Here is a 27981-nt window from a genome sequence, read left to right as displayed (position 1 = left end):
GTTCTGTCACTGGAAATAGACCCAGGGCAACAGGGATTCGTCCGATAGACTTGTTTGTCCAGGTAAATAGATGGAGTCTGATCAGTGGTTCTATTTGGTTTCATTTAAAACCTAGCAGTTCGTTCAGTCTACTAAGCGTGTACTATCTCATGTGGCTTAGGCACTGTGCTAGGCACTGAGTCTATAAAGATGGATTAATCGTGGTCCCTGACTTTTAGGAACTGATATTGATGTGACAGATGAGCATCTCAGCAAAAGTATTAGTATCCTATGATGATAATGCAGAACATTCTTATCCTAGGAGTAGGAAGAGACTCATAAAAAATTAAGGCATCAGCTGAGTCTTACAAGATGAAAGACAGACAAAGATGTGGCAGGAGTTTCAGGCTGAGAGACAGCGAAAAGGCTCAGAGACACGTGATGCATTAGGCATGTCAAGGGGAGACTGGACTGCTTTACCAAACCAGTGGGGAAATTACTTTATAAAATATCATATTAGGGCAAGTATCTTGAATATGGGAAATATTTTAACTGTAATTTTTTTTCAAAACAACAAAAAGCTCACACAGGCAATATAGGAGTCATCATTATGTTACCTGGAAATTGACTGAATGTTTAGAAAACACTGGACAGATAATGTAGAAAACTTGACACTAATTCCTTAAGCTGCTGAAATGGTCAGCCTCACCTCAGGTTAGATAATTATAGGCCTTGAGATACTAATGCTAGTACGTGGCCTTGCATACATGTTAAGACTGTATTATCATTAAAGCATCATAGAACTGGCCAAGACATAATATGATGGTATAGTGTTTGTCCAATATGGGGATCAGAACATGATAGTTATTTATTGTTGCACTGGTGATGTCTCCAAAAGTTGATTTTATATGCTTCATAAGTGAAAAGTGAAAGTGTTAGTCTCTCAGTCTGTCTGACTCTTTGTGACCCCATGGACTGTAGTCCACCAGGCTCCTCTGTCCATGGGATTCTCCAGGCAAGAGTACTAGAGTGGGCTGCCATTTCCTTCTCCAGGGGATCTTCCTGACCCAGGGATCAAACCCAGGGCTCCCGCTTTGCAGGCAGTTTCTTTACCATTTGAGCTACCCAGGAAGCCCAACATATATGCATATATAGGCGTCATATGTCTTGTGTAAATTCTTCATATCTGGGGAAATAAGAAAGACAAAACGATGGCGATAGTTACTGCCTTGAGAGACATGTAGGATGTCATTGTGGTGCATGAGTCCTGAGTCTTTGCCCCAGATTTTAGAGAAGAAGATTGGGACATGGTGGTAAGTAGCAATGGCAGGTCCATCCCCATGAGACAGAGCAGAATTAGGTGTACCATTCATTCAGCCACCAGATCTTCCTAAGCGTTCAGCTGTGAAATATTTCCAGTTGAGTAGTTTGTGATCACAAATCAGTGTCACAGTTTAATTGTGTTTCTGATAACACATTCTAAACAGTGAGGAAAATTGCTTCATCCTATTAAGTACTCACAAGGTAGTAATCCTCATTCAGTGGTTGTTCATAGGCAGTTCCAAGGTCAGAATGGTTCCAGTCAAATCAATGTTTATAAACAGGCCCTTTGTACTCCTGGGTGATGGAGACACAAGAAACAAAATCAGGTGACCTTGCCATCAAAGAGTTTACCTTATTTTAGAAAGGACACCATTTATGTATGGGAAAAATTCAGCAAGAAAAAGAAACTTGAAAACGTGTAGCAAAGTGCTACCCTGAGTGTCTGTTGGCAGAGAATGCCCTGGTATTCGCAATACCATGGGTAATGGGAAAAATTAATGTAGGCCAGCATTAAGGGTAGAGAGAAGAGTGAAATGAGATGGGAAAATGAAGGCTTTTCCTTCTTAGAGAACAGTCTAGTCACTCCAGTAAATCGTTATTATTTTATGATCACTGACTTTGAGCTCCTTGAAGATTATGGTTATCATTTAGTCATACAACACACTTGCCTAACATAACATACTGTCCAATATGTAAGTTAGTCAATAATAATGAACTGATATTAATGATAGCTGTCATTTATCAGAGGCTGTTATGCCCTTTTATAGGTGAGGGGTTGGAGATCACCATGAAATATTAAGCAATTTCCCTAAGTTTACACAGGTTATCTTAGGGAACTTGTCTGTGTCTGGTTTCAGAACTTAAGGGAACAAATGTGTGCTTTAGGAAGGGGAAGCAAGGGAGGCGCTCTGTTAGGCATACAAAGGGATTTTTTTAAGTGTACAAAATACAGTGCCTCTGTTCCAGGAACGTTCAGTCTAATGGAAGAACAAAGCCGTAAATCACCTGCCTCATCCTTTCTCAGCCGGGCTGTTCATCCATCAGGCACTGGTTGATGGAGCCCTCACACACTTGGGGCCCTTTGGTCCTGCCCCCACCCTGTGATCTGATGGCAGTCCTCTGGCCCAGTCCTCTCAGGGCCGTCTTCACCTCCATGCTCTTCCCGTGACAGTGAGCTTTGGGCTTCCGTAGGAAGAGCCCACAGATGCGATGGGCCACGTTGTGCACTGAGTTTCTTTTCGTTGTTGTTGGCAAACAATCACTGAGTTTAGGAAACAGCCCCTCCTACTGCACCCTGCTCCTGAGCCAGCGCTTGTTGACTAGGGTCTGGGAAACACGTCTGAGCCAAAGGACGGTCAAGGGCACCTCTGTTTTAGAGGCTGAGAACTCATCTGCATGGCTGACTCTGCCGTTCCTTGAACCAAATGAAAACCTAAGTGTATCAAATAGTCCTCAACTCTCTAATTTGGGGATAGGAAGACTACAGAGTTTATGATAGTTGATGTCACACTTCCTTGTTTGGATATTTCTATTTGTTTGTTTCATTGTGTTAAGATGCTCTGATATTAAATGGGGGAAAAAAACTGGTTGTGACACTTGTATATATAGAATGCCATTTATCAGATGACGAAATATGTAATGTGCGTGGACTGAAAACAAGCCTCTGGGTATTTACCAGGAAGGGTGAATAATGACCTCTAGGTGGTGCTTTGTATTTCTGTTGTATTTCCGAATATCTACATCTTCTTTTCTTCTAAAAGAAGTTTTTTAAAAAATTAAATAAAAATTTTTTTCAAAGCACACTATGATGACAGACTTCCCTGGCGGTCAGTGGTTACAACTCCACGCTTCCACTGCAGGGAACTATGATATCATTCCCTCTCTGAAGTCTATTTTTAGCTAATGGGCCTTGTCTTGCTCTTCATTTCAAAACATAAAGAGGAGACATCATGCGGGGGTTGACAGATCACTAATGCGAAATCGAGCCATCTTCATCCTTCGTGATTTGAGTCTCAGTGTCTCACTTCCTCTCACATTTTCTACTCTAAGTAATTATTTGCAGAAGTTACTCTCTTAGCCGTGGGCTATATACCTCATAAGGTTTTGTTAAACAGAACAAATGACTGTGGCCCAGAAAGCCCAGTTTATAGAGAAGCCTCACTGGCTGGAGATCCTGGGTGTGTTTGGGTTTTGTTGCAGAGCAGCTGCTACAAGGCCATCGCTGTCATCCTCAGTTCCACATCTTGGGAGCAAGTGGGTTGAACTTAGGTGATCCCTGTTGGAGAGTAGTGAACACTCATGTTCAAAGGTTCTCCTTTACCTGTTTCCCAGCCTGTGGACAGTTCACATGACTCTCTGATCTCCAGAGAGACCGTGGTTTCTCTCGCCACGTGGCCATTGGAAAGATTATACATAATAGTATTTGAGGATTTTTTTTTTTTTCTAAGAAAAATGATGGTGGTGGTAGTGGTCAACAAGTGTTGATTGCTTTATACTTTTTTCCTTCTAAAAAGTTAAAAGTATCCCCAACATCTTCTGTCGCTTCAAAGCATTACGGGAGTGTGCGGAGTCGCTCAGTCGTGTCTGACTCTTGGCCACCCCATGGACTGTGGCCCTCAAGTTCCTCTGTCCATGGGGATTCTCCAGGCTAGAATGTTGGAGTGGGTAGCCATTTCCTTCTCCAGGATTACAGGAGTAGAAGACAAGACAGGTGGAAGTGTGGGGGTTACCACCCCTCCTTCCATCTGGGCTGGCTGCATTTCAGTTCATCTTTCATGTATCAGTGCTTGAACTGGTGCAGTTTAGTTGCTGAAAGTGTGAGATTTGTGTTGCTGACTTTCTGTTTTAAAGTTTTGTTAAAAGTGGTAGTGGGATATGTTAGTTCTGTTATTTGAAAAGGATAATAAAATGCATGATAAGACATAGTTTTAAACAAAATTTAGACAAAAAGGGAACATATAATTGTCCACATTGATGACTTTATACTGTACTATACTCTAACCTGGTCACTTTCAGAGTGTGATTTTTTTTTTTTTAAATGGTAGCTATAATGTGTTGGCCCTGCCAAATTCTAAAAGAGCAAGAAAAAGTCACAACTTAAAGTCAGATTCTGAGGAATAACAGAGAGATAAGCATCTCATGGCTGTTGTATTAAATCTATATGTAAATACTAGTCTACTAACATATAATTAACAATACAGTTTTAAATAGTGAATGAAAATGGCCTTTGGTTTAGAAAGATTGAATAATTAAATTTTTTATTGAAGTACAGGTGATTTACAATATTGTGTTAGTTTCAGGTGTATAGCATGGTGATTCAGATAACATATAAATATTTTCAGATCTTTCTCTATTAAAGGTTTTTAGAACATACTAATTAAATTTTTTTAAGAAAAAACAGGCCATAGCTGGGAAAGGTAGTTGGTGGAGAGAGAAGTCCAGGAGGGACAGAGGTATGCAGTTCACCTCCTTAAAAGTAACAGTCCACGCTTAAGTCTTAATGTAAATAAATTTTACATTTTCACTTAAAATATATTTTCAAAAGCTATGTGCATGGCTATTAAGAATTGAAAGTAAATGATTAGGGGTGAAGTGAAAAAGCATGGTGCTAAAATACCTATCTGTGAAACTAATGAATTCTTTTAGATTGTAAAACAAAGCCAGACTGGTACAAATCTCTATTTAGATTATGTTTCATTTCCATTTTGAACACCACACTCAAGACAAGCTAAATTGCATTTAAATTTCCTCCTAGCTACAAACACCCATGCTTCACTGTATAAATGTCACTGTTGATTTTGATCTATAACCAAAGAAGACATAAAGTGATCAAATTATATATGAAATAAGATTTTATTTTTAATGTTGGACCCAGCGTTTTGGTCTGTATTGTGTCAGCAGTATTGGTGAACACAATATTTTTTCATTAATCTTTTATTCCCATTGCCTTCTTTCACTCCAAAAATGTTTCTATGTTTAAAATGGATAATCAATGAGGACCTCCTGGATAGCACAGGGAACTCTGCTCAATGTTACGTAGCAGCCTGGTTGGGAGGGGAGTCTGGGGAGAATGGTATGTGTATATGTATGGCTGAGTCCCTTCACTGTCCACCTGAAACTATGACAACATTGTTTGTTAATTGGCTATACCCCAATACAAAATAAAAAGTTAAAAAAAAAATAGAAATATTTAGATTTTGAATTTTGACCCTGAATTTCCTCCTTTGTTCTTGTCTTGTTTCCGCTAATGCAGTTGTTCACTTGCCAAATGTTAAAATGAAAAACAATATGCTTTTAGCTCAGACAGAACTCTGAAAATCACAATTATTCTTTCAAGAAGTATTTATTGAGCAATTGCAAGAAACTGGCTTTTACTAGAGGATGCAACAGGTGAAAAGACAATGATCACCCTTGTTTTATTTACATCCTAGGGAGGGACCCAAGTTAACCGAGAGACATGTAATACATTGTCAGGTGGCAATGAGCACAGTGAGAAAAGTAACCAACAGGAGAGAGTGACGCAGTGGCTATTTTAGACTCGCAGGTCAGAGGAGGTCTGCCTGAGCAGTTGACCTTTGGGAGCAGAGACCTGAAAGAAGGAGCAGGCCAAGAGAACAACCAGGAACAGTCTTTCAGGCAGAGGAACACAGGGCCCAAATTCCCGGGAAAAGTAGGTTGGGAGAGTGGTGGGTGATGAACTCAGAGGCAGCCTGGGCTTAGACTGCGTGTTGTCTTGTAGCTCAAGCGTAGACTCTGGATTCTGTTTTAAATGTAACCGAAGCCAGAAGAGGACTTGGGGAGTGATTAAAAACCAGACTGATTTTGGTTTTAATTTAAAGGCGGACTCTGGCTGCTACACAGGGAATAGGCTCTAAGACGCAAGAGTAGAAGCAGGTGGCCAGTTAGAAGCTGGTGGAGACAGGAGATGACAGGGGCCTGGACTGAGGGGCTAGCAGTAAAGAGAGATGTGGTCAGGTTCAGGGGGTGATTAAATGTGAGCTTCCTGAGAGCACATCTTATCCTCGAGCTTCTTAGTGAGGCACTGGGAGTGGTGAAGTGAGTGGAATTTTGTACCAACAGAGGCTTCTCCTCGTTAGTGGTTTTCAGGTTCTGAAACCAGACCGTGCTTTGAGGCTTAGCACCGTGGGGTGAAAAGAGAAACAAGTATTGTGAAAGTAAAGACTTTCTCAGATGGCGATGTAGGGATTAACAGTGTTCAAATTTTACAGTAACGAGTTTTACCTTGTTGTTGTTGTTGTTTTCTTTGTTTTAACCTCCTAGTGGCATACTCATTGATGCAAGCTGGGATGCAGGGAGCAGTGTTCTGACTCTAGCTTGCAGTTCATGGGGCGTGGCCCCTGTGAAAGGAGTCACTTCAGGGCTCCAGAACCTCCTGGGCTGAAGTGCATCGGTTCAGCATTTCCTCTGCTCAAATAGAAACCACTGTTTCGTTTCACTCAACCTGAGTAAAAAGGGATCTTCAGACATGACTTGTTTTCATTTTGTAGCACGTTGGTGGAAGGCTGGGGGCCCTGAAGGCACATTTCTGGTCCCCCCTCTCCCTTCCCCTGATAACCACAGCTCCCCTTTGACGAGGCTCTTCCCTTCCCCCAACTCAGACTCTTCTCATTCCAGCACTCTTTGTTCCTCATAGAGCTCTGGCCTCGTTTCTTCTTTCCCTGACCTTCTCCGAGCTTTGGGCCCTCTGCTTCAGACCTTACCACCACCCCACTTCAGTTACCTTTTACATCTTCCCAGAATAGGAGCCATGTGCTATGAGATGCAACAACCGATACACAAATAAAACCCAGATTTCTGTGGGGGCAGACGAAGGTCCCAGAAAATTTCCCATGATGAATTTCTATTCCAGTTTTCATTGTTAACTTTTAAGGAAAAAATAGCGTCACACTTACTCACCTTCCTGCCCTCCCCTCACTCCCTCCTCCACCGTGTGAACGCGTCGGTGTTCTCCAGGATGCTGCCCCAATGAGTTTCTTTTGTGCTCAGTAGACTCTTACAGACGAAGAAATCATCTATGAAAAGTTACGGTAAATGTGTAACCTTTTTGACAGGTACCTTTGCGTTTTGTAGACAGTTGGGCTTTGGCAGGTTTGATTTGCCTCCAGAGATGGTGGTGAGAAGAGAAATTGACAATATGGAAGATGAGGTTATAAAGAGAGTCAAATGGCTGAAAGAGATAGAAAAGGGAACAGGTAACATGGGGTGAGCAGAGTGGGGTTTGGTAAGCGAAGGCCAGGTCCACCCACAGAGCGTCCCAAAGGAGTCAGGTGAGTCATCTCTATGCCCTCCCCAGTTAAGGAGTGGTCAGAAGGACTTTGAGATCTAAAACCCACACCTTGGAGTGGGTGACGTGGCTTGCTACGTGGGGAACAGGTGATGGTGGCTGTTTCTGGAAACCGACATGGTGGTGGTGTAAGAGGGGTGAGCCTGCAATTCATGCCCTTCTGGTTTGGCAGATATTTCGCTGGGTATGCACTGCCAAGACCCCAGACCTTGGGTGTACCTCTGCTAGACCCTGCAGGAGCAGTTTGGAACCTTATCACCCATGACCTTGATCAGGTGAAAGGCGTCTTTACACCATGTGAAAAAAACTTTGGAACATGTCCAGGTCATGCATTATACTTGAAGATTTTTGAACTCTTGATATTGTATATAACTCGGGCCTTTGAGTGCAAGCAGCTTCTCTGAAAAGGAACTAAGAGAAAACAGTACAAAAGATGTGCCAAGGAATTATGGCTGTTCTGTGTCTCTGTATGAACCATCCTCCCAAATTCTCCTGTGGTCTGTGTGTATAGAATTGTGTGGGCTGTTCATACTTTGCTATATGTTGAAAATGTCTGATTTAACTCATTCAAAATCTCAGAAATTACAGCAGCTCTTTTTTATATAAGGTATAAATTTAAGGTGTACCGTGTGGTGATTTGATATACATTGCAAAATGATTATCACAATAAGATCAGCTAACACATCACTGCACATAATGACCATGTATGTGTGTGTGTGTGTGCATATGTGTGTGTTGGGAACATTTAAGATTTACTCTGTTAGCAACTTTCAAGTACATAATATAGTAGTGTTATCTGTAGTCACTATGTTGTACGTTACATCCCCAGAACTTAACTCATAGCTGGAAGTTTCTAGTCTTTGACCAGCATCTCCTCATAGTCTCTCACCCTACAGCTGCTGGCAACCACCATTCTACACTCTTTCTGTGAGTTTAACTTTCTTAGATTCTGTATATAAGTAATATACAGTGTTTGTCTTTCTCTGACTTACTTCACTTATCACAGAGCCCTCAAAATCCATCCACACTGTCACAAATGGCAGAATTCCTTCTTTCTCATGGCGGAATACTATTTCATTGGGTATATGTATCACATTTTCTTTATTCATAACTCCATCAATGGACAGTTAGGTCATTTCTGTACTTTGGCTCTTCTGAATTAGTGAGAGTGTAGGGGTGCAAATATCTCTTTGAGATCCTAATAGCATTTTTTTTGGGTGTATACCCAGAAGTGGGATTGCTGGATCATATATATGGTAGCTCTGTTTTTAATTTTTTGAGGACCCACCATACTGTTTTCCATAGTGACTGTGTTAATTTACAATCCCACCAACAGTGCAGGAGGGTCCCCTTTGCTCTACATCTTTGCGCACGTCTAATCTCTTGTCTTTTTGGTGATAGCCATTCTAACAGGTGTGAAATGATTTAGCAGTACTTTTTTCTACTATATATCCCTCTTTTAAGATATTTACTTTTTTGGCTGCACCAGGTCTTAGTTGCAGCATGCAGGATCTTTAGTTGCAGCCTTCAAACTCTTGATTGTGGCATGTGGGATCTAGTTCCCTGACCAGGGATTGAACCCAGGCCACCTGCACTGGGAGCACAGAGTCAATAGTCTCAGCCACCAAGGAAGCCCCTGTACATCTCTCTTGAGGAAGCAAAATGGACCCTTAAGAACATTCACTGTCTTTCAGTTCAGTTCAGTCGCTCAGTTGTGTCTGACTCTTTGTGACCCTATGGACTGCAGCACGCCAGGCTTCCCTGTCCATCACCAACTCCCAGAGCTTACTCAAACTCATGTCCATCAAGTCAGTGATGCCATCCAACCATCTCAGCCTCTGTCGTCCCCTTCTTTTCCTGCCTTCAATCTTTCCCAGCATCAGGGTCTTTTCTAGTGAGTCAGTTCTTCACATCAGGTAGCCAAAGTATTGGAGTTTCAACTTCAGCATCAGTCCTTCCAATGAATATTCAGGACTGACTTCCTTTGGGACGGACGGGTTGGCTCTCCTTGTAGTTCAAGGGACTCTCAAGAGTCTTCTCCAACACCACAGTTCAAAAGCATCAATTCTTTGGCTCTCAGCTTTCTTTATAGTCCAACTCTCACATCCATACATGACTACTGGAAAAACCATAGCTTTGACTAGTTGGACCTTTGTTGGCAAAGTAATGTCTCTGCTCTTTAATATGCTGTCTAGGTTGATTATAACTTTTCTCCCAAGGGGCAGGCATCTTTTAATTTCATGGCTGCACTCACCATCTGCAGGGATGTGGGGTGAGAGTCACTGAGGACCACTCTCCCATCATCTGTGTCCTCCCTCAGGCTCTCACTACTGAGCCTATCTCACAGTTGCTATACCACTCAATTTGAATCTAATCAAGCCATTCAATCGCCCTTATGAATCCTCCCCCCAAAGATGATAATACCAAAAAGCTCCCATCTCTTGCAAACAAATTGAACAAAATGTGTTACTAAAATAGGCTCATTCAGACTGACCAGGTTGTGGAGGATGATGTGTTCTTACTTACCATGCTGCTCACCGAACAACTGTCATCGAACATTAAACTGTCATCAAACATGCTGTTGCCTCAACTCACCCAGACACTTTATTCCTAAAGAGCTATTCGTTGTTGCTCTCAGAGCACACTTTAGTCTCTAAGGGGAAGATAACTTGGTGATTCATTGCAAGTAGAAATGATCTTTTGCTTTATGTGAAAGAAGCTCTTGTGAGAAGAGGTACAGACTTGTCAGAAGGAGAGAGAATGTGCGAGAACCCTCTTCACCCCTCACATACACATGTGAGTGAGCTCTCTCGCCTCCCTTTCCAGGACCTTTCTTCATGACATCCACAGTGAAAGTCAAGTCATGAATATTTTTCATAAGTGGGGAAGCTGTACTCTTTTATTACAAATTGTATTTTAGCTGTGTTTTTCCATTTAAAAAATTCAGTGGCAGTGCTTGTAGCTTTGGGAATTGCTTCAAATGAAAACAGCTCTATCTAGTTCTTTCCTATTCTTGCTAATGATTTCGCAGCCACTAAGTTATTTCTAATGGTTGTAGAACACAGAAGCCAGCTTCAGTCCAGAGGCATAGTAAAAAAATCACCAAAGATCACTGAAAAGCAATTTAAATTTTTACTGAATAACCTCGAAAACTCCCAAAGGAGCATCTCATTATTAAACCTACTTCACCATGTACTGAAATTTATTCCCATGAATAGAGCTCTCTGCCACTCTGGTGACTTTCTGTCTGCCTTTCTTTGGACTGCCTGAAAAATCTACCCGCTGTGTCTCTCTAATCTTCTGCAAAACTTTCCTTTCCAGCCCAATTCATCTCTTCAGCCCTGCTCTTTCTGGTGTAAATTCAGGTTGCTGCAGTTTCCCCATTGCCAGACTGCATCACAAAAGAGCACAAAGCCAGGCCTGCTGGTCAGGTGCCTGGAGAGAGAAGGAGGGGACTGGGATGCTTAAGATTCTGGACTATAATCTAAGAATCTTTTCTTTAATAGAAATCCACTTAAATCAGAGCCCAATTAAAGGAATTAAATCCAATCAACATTAGGATGTCCTTCTTCTAACACCCACTAACACACACAGGTGCACGAGTGTGCCATTGGTCAAACTGTTCCATGTTTCAGATGACTCCATGGCAGCCACACTAAATGGGGAAGAATTCCTGGAATGGTCATGAATTTCCTCACTCTGACCAGCTATCCAGCAAGTTCACAACCATTGACCCTGGACAATAGTGAAGGACTTACTATGGATGAATCAGCAGAAATTTATTACCAGTTTTAGAAAAGCAACTCCTGATGACAGTGGAATTTTATGAACTCTATGTCCAAAGGGAGGCATATGAGCCATTCTGTTAGTATTTGTTTGTATTTGTTGTTGTTATTTAGTTGCTAAGTCATGTCCAACTCTTTTGAGACCTCATGGACTGTAGCCTGCCAAGCTCCTCTGTCCATGTGATTTCCGAGGCAAGAACACTGGAGTGGGTTGCCATTACTCCCTCCAGGGGATCTTCTCAGCCCAGGGATGGAACCCCTGTCTCCTGCATTGGCAAGTGAATTCTTTACCACTGAGCCACCAACATTTGCTGTTACCTAAAAAGAAAATCACCGTTTGCATTTATTTTAGGTCTTATTTTATCATAATATATATTTTAATGTCTGACCTGAAAAAGTTTATCTTAAAGATGATTTGCACTCAGAAAGAGGATACACATTGTGATAACATGTTGTAATAGTTCTGGAACAGAGACCAGCAAAGAGAATTTTCATTTTTATCAGAAATTCACTTTACGACACATTTGTGGGAAGGTTGAATAAGAGCATGGGGTGTCTGAGTCAGACTGCCTGGGTTCAAGGGCTGGCTCCAGTCCCACCACATATTCGATGGTACAGCTGGATGAGTGAACATTTCCTTGTGATAGAGACATGGTTCTCTTTCTTAGAGCCCTGGGAGTATTAAATGGGTTGTGATAGAACAGATTTTCCAAACTGCATCTGGGACTCGGTAAACGATAGCTCTCATCCTCCTTCTCTCACTCCTCTTCCTCCCCACCTTTTCTGTCTTCAGTCCCTTCCCCTCCTCACTCCAATGAAGGAAGAGATCCTTGCTTGATCTTATTTCTAAGATCATATATCATAGTCATAGTGCATAACAGAATCCTTAAAACGAAGTTATCTTTCAAAATACAATGTTTTTTTGCAAAGACACTGCAGTATTTACTGCATATTGGAGAAGAGCTTCGGTTTTCATCCATTGGATGCAGTGGCGGTCAAATCGCCGTTGTAACGAAAGGTCTTGCAACCCTTACTTTGGATGGCATGTTGATTCTTAACTTAAGGAACATAAGGATAATATCTTCCACCCACAAAGACTCCCGACACCTGATGAGGGAGGCTCTGCTAGTTTCCCTGATGTTACCCGTGAACTTTTAGTTAGATATCTGTATAGCTTTTGTTTATATCACTGTGATTTACAGATGTGTTCAGATCCTTTCTGAGTCCATTCATACTTTATGCCTGTATCATTTCCCAAAGTGATTGTTTGCTGTGCTTTATGGTTTAAAAAAAAGAACTGGCTTAGTGGTTAGGAGTCTGGCCCTGGATTCCAACCAACCTGGGTTAGAACCAGCATTGCGACTTGACCAGCCAATCAAGGACTTATCTCTGCAACTGTGGAAATGGGCTTGTAGTAACCAGCCTCATCAGACTGGCATGAGGATTAGGGAAGAGGAGAGATGGCTGGACAGGCGTTCTCTTGAATGGTTATCAAGGATAACAGGAACCCTGCCAAGAAGAGCAGAGAGGACTTAGCTGGTCTCTAGCTTTTCCGTGGTCGGTGGAGAACCAGCACTCCTGAAGAGACAGAGCAGGGCTCTTGAGATGCTGAGTGAATGGCTCTCAGAACCCCCATGCCTGCCTTTCCTCTCTGGGAGGGACTCACCACTCTTTCTTGGTTGGGAATTATTATCATATGTTATTAAATTAAACCCCCTCTCCATAGGAAAGCCTTGGTTTGCTTATGCTTTCCTAAAGGAACGCAGGCTGGATTTGGACCTGGTGTATCCCTTTAGTCAGAGTATGTCAAAAGATGAATGTTCCGGGACGTTTAATGACTGGTTAATAATTCCCTGGTCATTGAATGTGTGCTCAGTTGCTCAGTCGTGTCTGACTCTTTGTGACCCCATGGACAGTAGCCGGCCAGGCTCCTCTGTCCATAGGATTTTACAGGCAAGAATACTGGAGTAGATTGACATTCCCTTCCCAAGGGGATCTTCCCAACGCAGGGATCGAATCCCAGTCTCTTGTGTCTCCTGAACTGGCAAGCAGATATTTTACCACTAGCGCTACCTGGGGAGCTCCATCACTGAATAACAAGCCCCAAATGAATGGAGGAGATGTGCTGCCTGGCCTCTGAAATGATGAAATGATTCAGGAATGGGACCTGCAGGACCAGTCTTAATTATTAAAGGCATTATAGTGGAGGAAGCTTTACCACTCTTGCATCCTTGCAGCTGTGGGCACCTTCAAAGATGTGAACAAGACCCTAAGAATGCTGAGAGGCCATAGCACCCATGCACACACATCTCAACACACTCAGCTCACTCTGTCCCCTGCCTCCATGACACACAGCTGGGAAGTCAGCCCCCACACCAGGTCCAGAAGAGAAGGGCACTTTGAGCCAGTGCTCTGTCCCTTCTGATTCACTGCTGTCCCGCCAAAGGGAAAGCAGCCGGGGCCAGGTCCACTGGCAGCTCCTTTGCCCCAGGATAGATCACAACCCATCCCAAGCACTCCCTGTTCTGCAAGCTTCGATCCCTCCCCATCCCCAGGTGAAGGCATAACTCTCCAGGAAGCAGGAGACAGGTTCTGGCAGATGTTGTACTTAAGCCCCAGCCCCACCAGCTGACTCCAGGTAAAGACTCCACCCTCCTGAGACTCCTCGTGGCCACGCTCTCTGGCTCTTGGCCAGTCTTCTCCTCCAGGTGTTGTTCTTCCTCACCTTCCTCAACTGACTGGTCCACCTCCACTGGTCTGAGTGTGTTCCACCTTCACTGAGTCTTCTTTCAGAGAGGCAGAAAGCCTTGGATTACAATGGTTGGGGTCTCTCGAGAGGAGATGGCTGAGGACAGAAGCTTAGGCTGTAATGGCAGCTTCAGTCTGGTACCTGGTGGGGAAATCAATACACCCTTGGCATGGAGCCTGACTCTAGTGGGATTTGCATCCCAATTCTTCCTGCATTTGCCCTACAGCCTCTTTTCTGTACGTCTCTCTAGGCAGCAACCCCCTCCTGCCCCCTCCCTGAATTCTGCTTGTTGGCTCTACTAGAACTCTTGCTGTTGTTCTGGTTGGCCATGTTCTCTGTGGCTGTTGAACTCACTGCCCCCTTACCTAGACCTGTCCTTCCCACACACCTTAGTGTTCCTGAGTACTCCTCTGAGTTACGTCACCTCCCCCAAGACTCTCCTCAACCTTTCTGAAGGGGTCCCTCCTTTCTGTTCCTATTACAACCACTCTGTGTTCATACTAAGTCTCTTCTGTTGTCTCCAACTCTTTGCTACCTGGAGGACCATAGCCCGCCAAGCTCCTCTGTCCATGGGGTTCTCCAGGCAAGAATACTGGAGTGTGTTGCTATGCCCTTCTCCGGGGGATTTTCCTGACCCAGGGATCGAACCTGTGTCTCCTGTCACTCCTGCATTGCAGGCAGATTCTTGACCGCTGAGCCACTGGGGAAGCCCCACACTTGCGCTTTATGGCTGCAGATGGTCTGCACTCTCATTTGCTCATTTTCTTAAATCTTCCCTCACTGGCTGTGAGCTCCTTGAGAACAGCGTCTACCCCCAGGACTGAGTACTCCATTCTCTAGCATGTAGTAGGTGCTCAGTGAATGTCGCTGAAGTAAAGAAAGATAGTGTAGGTGATACCCAGCATTTGACTGAAGAACGGAAAGCGGTTAATTCCTTCTGCCTCCTCATGTCTGAATGAAACTCAAAAGGTGCCTTTGCACAGAACTTTTGGGGCCAGAAGTATATCCATAATTGTTATAGTGTTCAGAGAACTCATAGCAGTCAATAAGAAAAATGCTACAACTCCAAATAGAGAAAAAGGGAAAAGGATATCAGAAAGAAGGGCGTACGCATGAACTGAATGATCCAAACAGGGAAAAAGTATTCAGTATCACTTGTAAATTTTGAAACATCAAACTAAAATGAAAACTCGATACTGTTTTCACCCCTCAATTGATTGCATATTTTTTAAAAAGGATAGCACCCTTTATTAGTGAGGGTGTGCTGAAATGAGTTTTATAAGACTGAAGCAAGACTATATCTTTTATCTATCTCTGGTTTTCAAACATGTCCCAGTGTTAGGTTTCACTAGTGAGTAAGAATACAGTAGGCATGTAAGACTTGCTCTCTGAGTGACATTAACAGTTTTCAATTATGAGATATCATAAAGGGGGATGTGTACAAATATATGGGCTTCCCTTGTAGCTGAATTGATAAAGAATCTGCCTGCAATTCAGGAGACCCAGGTTCAATCCTGGGTCGGGAAGATACCCTGGATAAGGAAATGGCAACCCACTCCAGTATTCTTGCTTGGAAAATCCCATGGACACAGGAGCCTGGAAGGCTACGGTCCATGGGGTACAAATATACACAATCTGCCTAATTCCCCTAGTGGAAACCCAATGGCCAGGGTTTAATCTTCTGTAAATATGAAGTCTGAAAACATAATTTCCCTGTTTGTAATTTTTTAACAGCTTATATTCTTAGACCGTGAGCACTTAATGTATCAAACAATCTTATTTTGAAGTTAATTTTCCTTTATTAGGTTGATTTGAGACACACTTTGAAAAGAACCAAGAGCATTTAGTATTAAATGCACCAAAACCTTATTTTAGAAATGTTCAAAACGTTTAGAGTGGGTACTTCATAATTATCCTAGAAATTGCTTAATGATAACTATTACATTAGAAAAGGAAAAATCGTTTTCTGCAAGTGAGGGTATAGTAATGATCGCGAAGGGACTGCCTGACTCAGAATTGCTAGTAATCTGTGAGGTCCTTCAGTTGAGTCTCCGCTTTGTGTATAAGGTTTTCCAGATTTAGTCCATCCTGGTGGACTGTAGCCAAGTGGAGTATGGTCAGCCTAGTTATGCGGTCAGTCTAGGGTCAGTCTAACCTGAGGAATATGCTCTAGGTAGTAGAAAGTTTCCCAGAAAATAAAAAAGAAAAAAAAAAGAAAGTTTCCCAGAGCACAAGCCTTCTCCCAGGACAGTGGTTTCTCTCGGACACTGTTTCCTAGCCTCTTCCGTTCCCTCCCTTCAACACCGCCTGCCATCGCTCAGCTCAGAGCCAGCCCAGAGTAAGTTTTCAGACTGTCCTGAATAAGAGCTTTCCAGGTGAGGAGGGTTTAGAAGTGAATCAGGGTTAGATATACTGTGGGCATCAAAGCCTTTAATGCTTCTGAGACAAAATTCTCTTCGATCCAACAGCTATTGGGCACTGACCTGTTGTTGCAAAACTAAGAACCGCAAAGCTATATCTTGGAGATTAGGATGGTGGGAGAGGTGAGATAAGTTCCAAAGCATATCCCAATGATATCATAGTGAACAGTGGGTTCCAAAGTCAGGCAGCTCCCCATTTACAAGCTGTGTAAAGACAGGAAGGGAGGCATGGAGAATATTAGCTGAAAAATTCCCAAATATGATCAACAGCAGCAACCCACAGATTCAAAAGCTCAGCAGCTCCAAAAAAGATAAAGGATGGATGAGACTGGATTGCCAGCAGTGACTTTCCTACCCTATTATGAAACTATGGCCCCTCACCCGACTCCCAGCCAGAACATGTTTCAATCCTCGAATTTTTTCCTTTATGTTGAATGTCTTAGAAGTACACCAATTAGTGATTCCTGATTTAACACAAATCATCTTTATTGGGGCACCAAAAAAAAAGGCTAAGGTGTAAGTTTGAAAAACAGGCTTTAATACATGCCTTAGTGGAATACTACAGGTGGGGACAGGCAGTAGGACTGAGAAAACAGCAGAATGGGGAGGCTTGGGGAGAGGTTTACATGGAGATGCAAGTTGGGTTCAGAAGAGGAGGTTCTTTGACATCAAAGACAAATTGCCCATTTAAAGCTTTGGTTCAAGTCAAGCTTTACATCAAAGAAAAGAGAAAAGTGTTTCCTTTCTCCTTCTTCACCTCCTTGGACCACATGACCACCTTCTTCCAAGACCTTACTACTGAGGTTGCTGGTGCCTATATTGAATGGTTCAGCTACATGAAATTAACTGGGTTTTCCATGGAGTAGCCTGGAAATGAAATCATCTCTTCGCTTGGAGAAGTTTACAATTACTTGAAATCACTTCACATGTGAAGGAAATAACACTAAGGGTATTTGGGGCAAGTTTTAAAAGTGAAAAGTAAGAACTTAGAAATTTGAAGTCAAAAGAGATAGTTGTAGTCCAAAGAGATTGAAGATTTCATAAAGATAATGAAACTTGAACTCAAATGGTCTTTGAATCAACTGAGAGACTAGGAAAGAAATTCTAGATAGGGGAATAATACAAGTTTTAGCTCAAAAGCGTACATATAAGTCAGCCAAGACTTCCACACTGAGGACATCACAGCGAAAAGGTCAAGGTGAAATAGCAGTTTCACACCCATTGCACTTGTTTGCAAAAATGTAAAGAATGGCATTGGGTTTTGTTTTGTTTGTTTGTTTGTTTTTTCATTAGATGTCTTTTTTTTTTCATTGGAGAATCCAGCAAGGGGAAACAAAATTGAAGCACGGATTGGGGGAAATTTTATTCATCTGTGAACTGAAGTCAGGTCTCTAGGTTTTATCTCTTTAAAAAAAAAAAAAAAAGGTTTTATTAAACACCAGTGTGCCAGACACTTTGAGTGAAAAAAACAGATACCTCATCCACCCAGACAGCATCCAGTGAGCCCCTGAGAAAGACCACGGCTTAGACACAGCAGACATTAGGTGAGTGTGGAATGAATATGCAGATGGAGGCATGAAGAGTTGATGTGTGGAGTCCTCCAAAGTAGGAGGCCACATTTCCTGGTGTAATTGACCCAGCTGACCATCCATCTTTCTATGGCTTTAGTGCCATAGAGTTCTGCCTTCTTGTCCTTCCAGAAAAGGGTTTTCCTTCCAGAGTGGCTTTTTTTTTTTTAAAGCAACCTCTGTCCTTCTTTCTTTAAAAAACAATCATCCTGCCTGTTCTGAATTGGAACCTCACCCGTTCACTCTTGTGCCCTTGAGGAAGGCTGAGACGAGAAGCTGTGCCAATGGCAATAATTGAGTTAGGATATACAGAAAGATAGAGGAGCATTATTTTATTGTAACCTGGATTTCACTCAAATAATGATCACTCTTCTTTTTCCTATCATGAAAGTTATTGTTCTTTGAAAATCATGTTGTATTTTAATTAAAGCACCATATGTACATAGTTAAAGAAAATACTGAAGGCTTATCATGGACAATTATACCCCCTTATCACTTCCTCTCTTATTTGTCAACATAGTTAAGTCACCATTTTTATTAAATAAATTATTAATGTTTACATGATGCTTTTTGTTTTTATGTGCTGTGTGCTAAGTTGCTTTGGTTGTGTCTGACTCTTTGTGATGCTATGGACTGTAACACACCAGACTCCTTTGTCCATGGGATTCTCCAGGCAAGGATACTGGAGTGGGTTGCCGCTTCTGATGGATTTTGTGCATTAGAAATAGTATTCCCTGCAGAACCAGCTGAGTTTTTCTAAAGCAGCAGCCAATATTTTTTGAGCACTTGTTATGGGCTAGGCACTGTTTTAAGTGTATTCATGTGTTAATTCACATGACTCCATGTGTGAGATTACATACTGTAAATATTCCCATTTCACAAGTGAAAAAACCGATGAAAAAACCAAAGCACAGAAAGCATGAGGAAGTTGCCCAAGATGATATGGCCAGTCATTCTGGCCTCTGAAATGATGCTCTATGATGACCCAGATGGGTAGAATGAGGGGGATGGGGCGGGAGTGGGAAGGAGGCTCAAGAGGGAGGGGATATATGTAAATACAGCTGATTCACTTCATTGTACAGCAGAAATTAACACAGCATTGCAAAGCAATTATACTCCAATAAAAATTTTTTTTAAGTTTTTTTTTTCCATTTATTTTTATTAGTTGGAGGCTAATTACTTTACAGTGTTGTAGTGGTTTTTGCCATCCATTGACATGAATCAGCCATGGATTTACATGTGTTCCCCATCCCGATCCCCCCTCCCACCTCCCCCCCACCCCGTCCCTCTGGGTCATCCCAGTGCACCAGCCCCGAGCACTTGTCTCATACCTCCAACCTGGACTGGCGATCTCTTTCACACTTGATAATATACATGTTTTGATGCTGTTCTCTCAGATCATCCCACCCTCGCCTTCTCCCATAGAGTCCAAAAGTCTGTTCTATACATCTGTGTCTCTTTTTCTGTCTTGCATGTAGGGTTATCGTTACCATCTTTCTAAATTCCATATATATGCGTTAGTATACTGTATTGGTATTTATCTTTCTGGCTTACTTCACTCTGTATAATGGACTCCAGTTTTATCCATCTCATTAGAACTGATTCAAATGTATATTTTTAATGGCTGAGTAATATTCCATTGTGTATTGTACCACAGCTTTCTTATCCATTCGTCTGCTGATGGACATCTAGATTGCTTCCATGTCCTGACTGGCGTGTAATGGTACCTCATTGTGGTTTTGATTTGCATTTCTCTGATAATGAGTGATGTTGAGCATCTTTTCATGTGTTTGTTAGCCATCTGTATGTCTTCTTTGGAGAAATGTCTGTTTAGATCTTTGGCCCATTTTTTGATTGGGTGATTTGTTTTTCTGGAATTGAGCTGCAGGAGTTGCTTGTATATTTTTGAGATTAATCCTTTGTCTTTTTCTTCATTTGCTATTATTTTCTCCCATTCTGAAGGCTGTCTTTTCACCTTACTTATAGTTTCCTTTGTTGTGCAAAAGCTTTTAAGTTTCATTAGGTCCCATTTGTTTAGTTTTGCTTTTATTTCCAATATTCTGGGAGGTGGGTCATAGAGGATCTTGCTGTGATTTATGTCGGAGAGTGTTTTGCCTATGTTCTCCTCTAGGAGTTTTATAGTTTCTGGTCTTACATTTAGATCTTTAATCCATTTTGAGTTTATTTTTGTGTATGGTGTTAGAAAGTGTTCTAGTTTCATTCTTTTACAAGTGGTTGACCAGTTTTTCGACTACACCGGAAGGGGCCTATAGATATCAAGAAGTGTAAGCTGGAACAAGGAACTATTTTTTTAAGTTTTTTGAAAAAGATCTTAGGGAAGAATCTGAAGTTGTGCCAGGATTTGGCAACTTAAACTTAGTTTGGTAGACAGGATGCTCAGTGGGAGAAACCTAGGGGGAGTGAGTTTATATTAAAAAGCAGAATAGTTTAGTCTTTTAATTGGTTTGTTTATTTTTATAAATATTTTTTTTACCTCTTTTCCTAAGTCCTCATGGTTTCCTGAGCATATAATAATAATTAGTATACTAGGGAATCTTCAGGCAAATTCTGAATGAAGAAGCAGTCCAGAGCATTCAGAGAAGATGCCCAGACAAATGTTAGATTTTTATATGAGGACTTTAGCACAGAGTTTTTGAAATTGAAACAGTCCTGGAAAAGATGTGGTTTATTTTGGTACATATGTCATTGCTGAGAAGACGGAGTAAGAAGGTGTGAAAGTAGATGCAAATTTCACCATTCTAGGAAAGAGCTGGAAGATCCACTCATACCTCAAAGAGCAGAATTTCTAGAACTCTTGCCTTTCTTCTTTCTTACCTAATATGTACTTTTAAGAGAAATGTTAACTGTTTAATGATTTTGGCATTATAAACTCACTCCAGCACTTACCTCCATCTAAGTGCCTCATGTTAAAGTCAGTTCCCTTGATTATAAATGTAAATTTGTATCAGATCTTTGTCTGCAAAGCTTGAGAGAACCAGTTAGGGGCCGGTGAGTTGTTAACAATGGAAGAATTGATAGGATCTAGAAAGTGGTGATGATTCCGTACCATCTAAAACCAAGTCAAACCATTTTATTCCCTTCTAGCTCTAAAAACTTGGTTCTATATGTATATTTGTTGTTGTTCAGTCGCTAAGTTGTGTCTGACTCTTTGTGACCCCATGGACTGCAGCACCCCAGGCTTCCCCATCCTTCACTGTCTCCCAGAGTTTGTTCAGATTCATGTCCATTGAGTTGATGATGCCATCCAACCATCTCGTCTTCTGTCGTCCCCTTCCCCTGCCTTCAATCTTCCCCAGCATTAGGGTCTTTTCCAGTGAGTCAGCTCTTCGCATCAGGTGGCCAAAATACTGGAGCTTCAGCTTCAGCTTTAGTCCTTCCAATGAATATTCAGGGTTGATTTCCTTGAGGATTAATTGATTTGATCTCCTTGCATTTTATGTCAAAAGTGAGGTCCAAAGATTTGGTGGGAAACAGTTGTCTTTAGTTTGATGGAGCTGCCCCTCTCTGGTGTGATCTGAGGAATAAGATACTATCACCACAGCAGTGCTTCTATCCCAGATATATTTTGACTGGCACAGCCTGCAACTATTTACACAGAGAGAAGGGGGAGTGGGTTTGAAATGGGGTGTTAGCCTACTGTTCCTGACGTGCATTTTAATAAGCCACCTGACAAGATCAACAAGAAGAAAAGAAAAATCGTGAACAGGTGTGAGGGAGCTGGAGGAAGACGGTCTGCTTTTCACTCCTCTTAATCAAGTTGGCACATTGTTCTTTCACCAGGACTCTCTGGCTGTTAACAGTGGCTCTGCTAATTCCCTCCAGTGTGGGATCTGATGAAGGGGGCCTAAAATCCCCCGCGGATTCCCCTGTGCCCTAATAAAAGGAAAAATGGATTTCTGTGGTGGTCATGTCACGGCCATAGCCTGAAACGCTCTGTTCATCCACCCAAAGTGTCATTTGTGAAGGCGGCATTACCATGGAAATGTGTGACACGTTGGTTGACAAGTTGTCTATTTCCAGATGGGCATCTTCATTCCCAGCATGAGCCTTTGAGAGATTTGACAGACCATTTTTAAGTCTTGGCTTTGTACAGACTGTGGTTTATCTAAGGGCCTTGCTGGCTTTTTTGTTTCACACTGTGATGGATTTTGTGCAGTGTGTTGTGTAAGTAATAATGATAGGTCTGGCTTTGCAGACGTGGCTGTTTGTTTTTTTCTTTCTTTTTTAGCCAGTCATAGCGTGTTCCATGAAATTGGCATTGGCTAGCTGTGTTTGTTAATAACACACTAAAACCTATCCTCTTTCTAAACTGGTGATGTTATAGAAAGTCTGTATGTGGGATAATGCTGCCTTGAAAGTCATGTAGCCAGCAGCTTTTCTTCATTGAAAAGAAGTAGAAAAATATTAATAGTTTGTCTACTACTTTCAATTCAGTTTTGTTTCCTGGATGGATAAAAAGAGAATGAAGGTTGAATACCACTCCCCTGTTTAGAGAGTGTCTGCTATGCGCTATTGCTTGGTATAGGAAGGGACAGCTGGCAAGGCCAGGGCAGGTTCGCTCTAGGAGAGACCTTTTCCTGTGCTGCTGGCAAAGGGCCGTCTTTTGGAAGGCTTTTTCAGAAAGTTCTGCTTAGGACCTAAAACGTGCTTTCCCCATCTTATCACATGAGGTTGTGTGTCCTCTAGACAAAATCATAGAGTCTGCTGGAACTGTGTTTTAAAAAACTAGGTATGTATGTGTGTAATTTAAGTAATCAGAGACTCACCGTAAGTCATTAACATCATAATTTAGTTAAGTGTTAGTAATTATCCCAGTGAACTATCATTTATAAATATTAATGTTCCAAACTGAAGTTAGGGAATCCCTCTTTAGCTATTTTTTTCCTTTTATTTTTATCTCTATATAATTGTACTGGAGGCATAATTAGTCAGTGTCTTTTCAGTTAACAAGTGCTTTTCCAACTCTGAGTAAATAATTCCTAATTAAATGCACCAATTTTATTGATTTATTTTCATTTTTTTTCTCTTCTGCGTACCAAATTGAAATGTGAAATTCTTACACGTTGTAACTGTGGATCAGAACCCACTGATTCACTTGTTAATACATTTAGGATGTGATATTCCTAAAGGACTCATTAGTGTAAACTTGTACCACTCTTTCTAATTTCTTTAGAAAGAAGGAGGATCAATAACTACCTTGAATTGTCAGAAAGAAAAAACAATTGGCCTCTGAATAGGGAGTCTTGATTCAGAAATATGCAAATACGTTACTTTCATAAGGAGGATAATTTTGAGAAACATCGGAACAGCATAATTACTAAAGAAATACTACCATAACAAACATCTTTGGGGTGTAGCATATTGAAGGATAGTATGAGGAAGCCTGAAACTATTTTGGAAATGGTGTTATAAATAATAAGGTAAGAAATTATGTAAGGATATAGACATTGTAGCAAATTAACTGCAGACAATAAGAAACTATATTGCAACTTCCTAGTGATAGATATCTATCTATTAGGTAGTCTGTTATATACATTATTCCATGCCCTTTGCTAGGCAGTCATCATTGGTTGATGAAATTTTCTAGTTCCATAATGTCTGTGATTTTTCTCCCCACATACTAAAGATGACTCAAAGTCACGCCTGTTTTTGACCTTAGTGTACCCAAGTCATTTCCTGGTGACAGAAATCTGGTGAAAGTGTCAGCATTGTCATCACCAAACCTCTATCCTGGAGAAGGACTTTAATTGCAAGTTTTCCCAAGTTTGACCTTTGCTGTGTTTCGATGTTGGAATTTGTTGTACTGTCTTCCTCTGGCTGTTGCAAAGTCCAGGTCCTGTCCATGGCCTGGTCTACTCTCCATCCGTGAGTGATACACCTACCAGTTAGAGCCATGCTCCTCTCGTGCGTGACTTTACAGAGAGGTTAAGAAGAAGTCTGTATATACCATATGAAATTGTTGCAGATTGTTGCACATTTAATATGTGAATCATCAATAGGAAAATTTCAACTTCCAGTTGTTTACATCTATTTGTTGATCAGTCAAGCTCATTGCTTTTACTTTGTTTTTTCAAAAGAGAAAAATTTAAGTGTGAATGTACTGTATAACACTGCTGCCACAGGTATTGTGAACTAATATTCTCATGGAGGAAAATCTCCTTGGATCATTATGTGACATGCCCTATTACGTATAAATTCCAAATAGTCTTTGGAGATGGAACAACCTCCATTTCCACTGACACCATCTGCTGCCTGTAAAAGGACCAGGCAGTGGCACTTTCGTTAGCTGCCTTCATGATGCTGAACTTTTCCCAGTGGACAGAGGAGAGCACTTCATAAAGAGGCTAGTTAAGCGTCTTCCAGATTGTTTCAAATGAACCATATATAAAAGCCACAGGGAAAAAGGCTCTAACAAATTGTGCTGTTGGGCTTTTCTCGCTGACACTTTCTACCATTATAAAAAAAGTTATAAAATGTCTTTTCTTTTTTTGGCACTCAGATGAGTATAGGATCAAACCGGTGGAAGAGGTCAAATACATGAAAAATGGGGCAGAAGAGGAGCAGAAAATAGCAGCCAGGAACCAAGAAAACTTGGTAAGAACTGCATTTCTTGTATAACAATGAATTTTGGTGACAACTTTATAATAAAATCTGCACTGCATGTTTAAACTGCAACTTAACACACCAGCGCAAGATTTTCTTGAAAATGCCGTTGCTATTTATAGCTTGCCTGGAAGCTGCACCATTTACTTCTGGATCCTGTTTGTTTTCAGACGAACCCTTCTTTAATCTTGATAGAGATTTCTCCAGGAGAAGCAGCAAAATTTTTAATGTTTCAAAATGATTAAATTTAAAGGAAAAATCATGAAGTAGGATTGACTTTTATGGGGGGAGGACCTTTTTTTTTCTTTTCATCCTTTATCTCTTAATGCCGATCAGAGTGAATGGCTAAGTTTAGTTATTATTGATATGTAGTGTTTTAAGAAAGTTGCCTTTCAAAGGAAAATAAGGTACTTAGAAGGTAGGTCTTTATCAAATAGTCCTTCACATTCACAGTGTTGAGGTATTACGGGTTTTGAGTTAATGTGAGAATTCTAATGATCTGATAGTTAGAAACCTCTTCCTCTAAAACAAATCAATCAACATGTTCCACCTTAATATTTTATCTCTGAAAAAACATTTAGTAAATTATCATATTAGCTGACTTCTTAAGAGATTACAGATTGTTAAGAATATTCATTTATTCAGTTGTGTTGGAGCAACATTGTTCTTCTCTTTTATTTTGGGATTAATTACTGCTATTTTTTCATGTTTCAGTGAAGACATTTTTAAGAAGCTTGCAATGTCATAAATATTTTCACTTGACTTAAACTCCTTTCCATGTTGTGCTTTGTTTTTGTTTTTATGATTTCTGCCACAGCAGAGGGAGTTGGCAGAAAGTTAACCAGCGCTCATGAGTATTTAAGGCTGTCATTTTCCATGATACACTAATGAACATAACAGGCTCATTCTTTTTCCTCTATTCTTTTCTGAATATATAACCTATGACTTGGCAGTACTCAAGTATCAACAACTGAATATTTTAGATCATTTTAAAGGAGCCAAAATACTTTAATAAAATTTTACTTCATAAATGGGATTTGGATTTTAAGGTATCCTTTAAGTCACAGAGGTTCATCATACCTTATGTTTTAACATCAACACTTAAATCAGTCCTGAGTGTTCATTGGAGGGACTGATGTTGAAGCTGAAACTCCAGTACTTTGGACACCTGATGCAAAGAGCTGACGCATTTGAAAAGACCCAGATGCTGGAAAAGATTGAGGGCAGGAGGAGAAAGGGACGACAGAGGATGAGATGGCTGGATGGCATCACTGACTCAATGGACATGGGTTTGGGTGGACTCCGGCAGTTGGTGATGCACAGGGAGGCATGGCGTGCTGTGGTTCATGGGGCCGCAAAGAGTCGGACGTGACTGAGCAACTGAGCCGAACTGAACTGAACTGAACTTAAATCCAGAAAAAAGTAACTATGACTGAACAGTAAAATTAATATTATCAGGCTTTTTATATAGAAATTGCTGTGCTTTGAATAGATACATAGAATATTTGAGTAGTTGAAGCATCAGTGGTCATTTTTCTACTCTGTTTTACTGAAAATCAGAGTTTGTCCTTGCTTGATATAATTTCATCTTAAGTTATAAATCTCATCTTGGGTAATAATATTTCCATTGATTGCTAAAGAGACACTGGTGACCAGTTAGCCAGTAACTGTTTCTTAGATGTTAACTGTCTACTTTCCGTGTTTGTATCTCTGAAATCCTAAAGAAAGCAATGACTTTTATCTTACAGCTTGTGAGTTCTTCCTCAGTGTTGTTAGGGCCAATACAACTTTTTTCCTTTTTCTCCCAGTTCCATTATCTATAGACTCCTTGAGGCTAGTATTCTTTTTCAGCACTATGGCCAAAGTTGGTGCTAGTGCTTTTCATGCAGACTGAATGGGGAGGTTCAGACAAAGAGAAATCTCTGGTCTTATTTATTCATGGATTATCTACGTCAACCCCACACCTTTTTACTCTGCCCTTCAATCAGAGTCCAGGCCAATAAGAGGAGTTTTCAGGTATCTAAAGATTTAGAAGGAAATGGGGAACTAAATGGTTGTTTTTAATTCTGAGATTTCTAGACTGCTTCACAAAATTAGATGATTTTCAGTTATCTGGAGGTATTATTACCCTTATCACCTCCATGTTGGGGGATGCATAATTAAGTACTAACCATGCATATCATTGGAGAAAACAAATAGCCTCCTAAATTTGAAGCTTACATTGGAAAGTGAATAAGAAAGACTTAGCAATTCTTTATTTTTACACCCATTAAAGTAATCTGAGAGTCAAGATGTTCTTATGTTTCAAAGAATGATTTTAAGATGTAGCTTGAAGTTTTTTTTTAAGATTTTTTGTTTACCCAAACTGTTGAAACTAAGGGGAGTTGGCAAACATAACCAAGGCATATGGCATGATGGTAACAACCGTGGGCTCTGAAGGCAGAAATTGCTTGGGTTCAAATTTCAGCTCTGCCACTGACTCGTTGCAGAATCCAGTCACTTCACTTCTGTAAATCTCTGCCTTTCCATTGAGGGAAAAGACAGTGCTTCACGGTGTTCTTGGCAGGATTACACAAGATGATTGTTATAAAACTTTGAGTGCAGTGTCTGGGACAGGTGAGAGGTGATTTAGTGAATATTTTAGGTTAATGCTAGTGTTATGTGTGTTTTGAAATCTCTTAATCTGGAACTATGAAATTACTTAAATGAATTAAGTTTTGAGTACCTGTTATGCATAAGGCCCTTACATGTATTGAGAGACACTGTGTCCTTAAGGTCTTTGTTCTTAAGGAGATTGCAGTAAAGTTGAGAGGGATGTTCAGGTCAACCAGTAGCTTATTGAGTGCCTCTGTGTACAATGCTCTGTACCAAACTCTGCAAACAATCACAGAAATAGGGAAACCACTGACTCTCACCACAAGGACCTTGTACTGTAATAAACAAGGTAAGTACCAAATCAGTATAAATAAAGCAGGGTTAGATAAATAAAAACAAGACTGACTCCAAAACGGCAACACAAAGACCTGCTGATATCAAAGAAGGCAGCTATCTTGTCTGTGTGGTGTCAGGACCTACTTCATGAAAGAGCTGGCCTTTAAAATGGGCCTCAAAGGATAGAATGAGAAAGAATGCCCCAGGTGGAAGTAACAGAGATGGAAAATGCAAGATGTATTTAATACAAAGCACATCATCCTATTTGACTGTGGAGTGGGAAGAGGCAGGAGAAGGC

At 41.0% G+C, this 27981-nt stretch overlaps 1 protein-coding gene across 1 annotated transcript in view; it reads left to right on the top strand.

The window, feature by feature from the left end:
* The window catches only part of C13H1orf21 (chromosome 13 C1orf21 homolog), a 237799-nt gene that overhangs the window by 104185 nt on the left and 105633 nt on the right, over positions 1-27981 (top strand). The window contains exon 3 of the mRNA XM_043484883.1: positions 24649-24743. Coding sequence (XP_043340818.1) covers positions 24649-24743 — 95 coding nt within the window. The remainder of the gene's footprint in view (positions 1-24648; positions 24744-27981) is intronic.

Source organism: Cervus canadensis, chromosome 13 (assembly GCF_019320065.1).
Source record: "Cervus canadensis isolate Bull #8, Minnesota chromosome 13, ASM1932006v1, whole genome shotgun sequence".
NCBI classification, from domain to species: Eukaryota; Metazoa; Chordata; class Mammalia; order Artiodactyla; family Cervidae; genus Cervus; species Cervus canadensis.
This window is presented reverse-complemented; position numbering and strand designations above follow the sequence as displayed.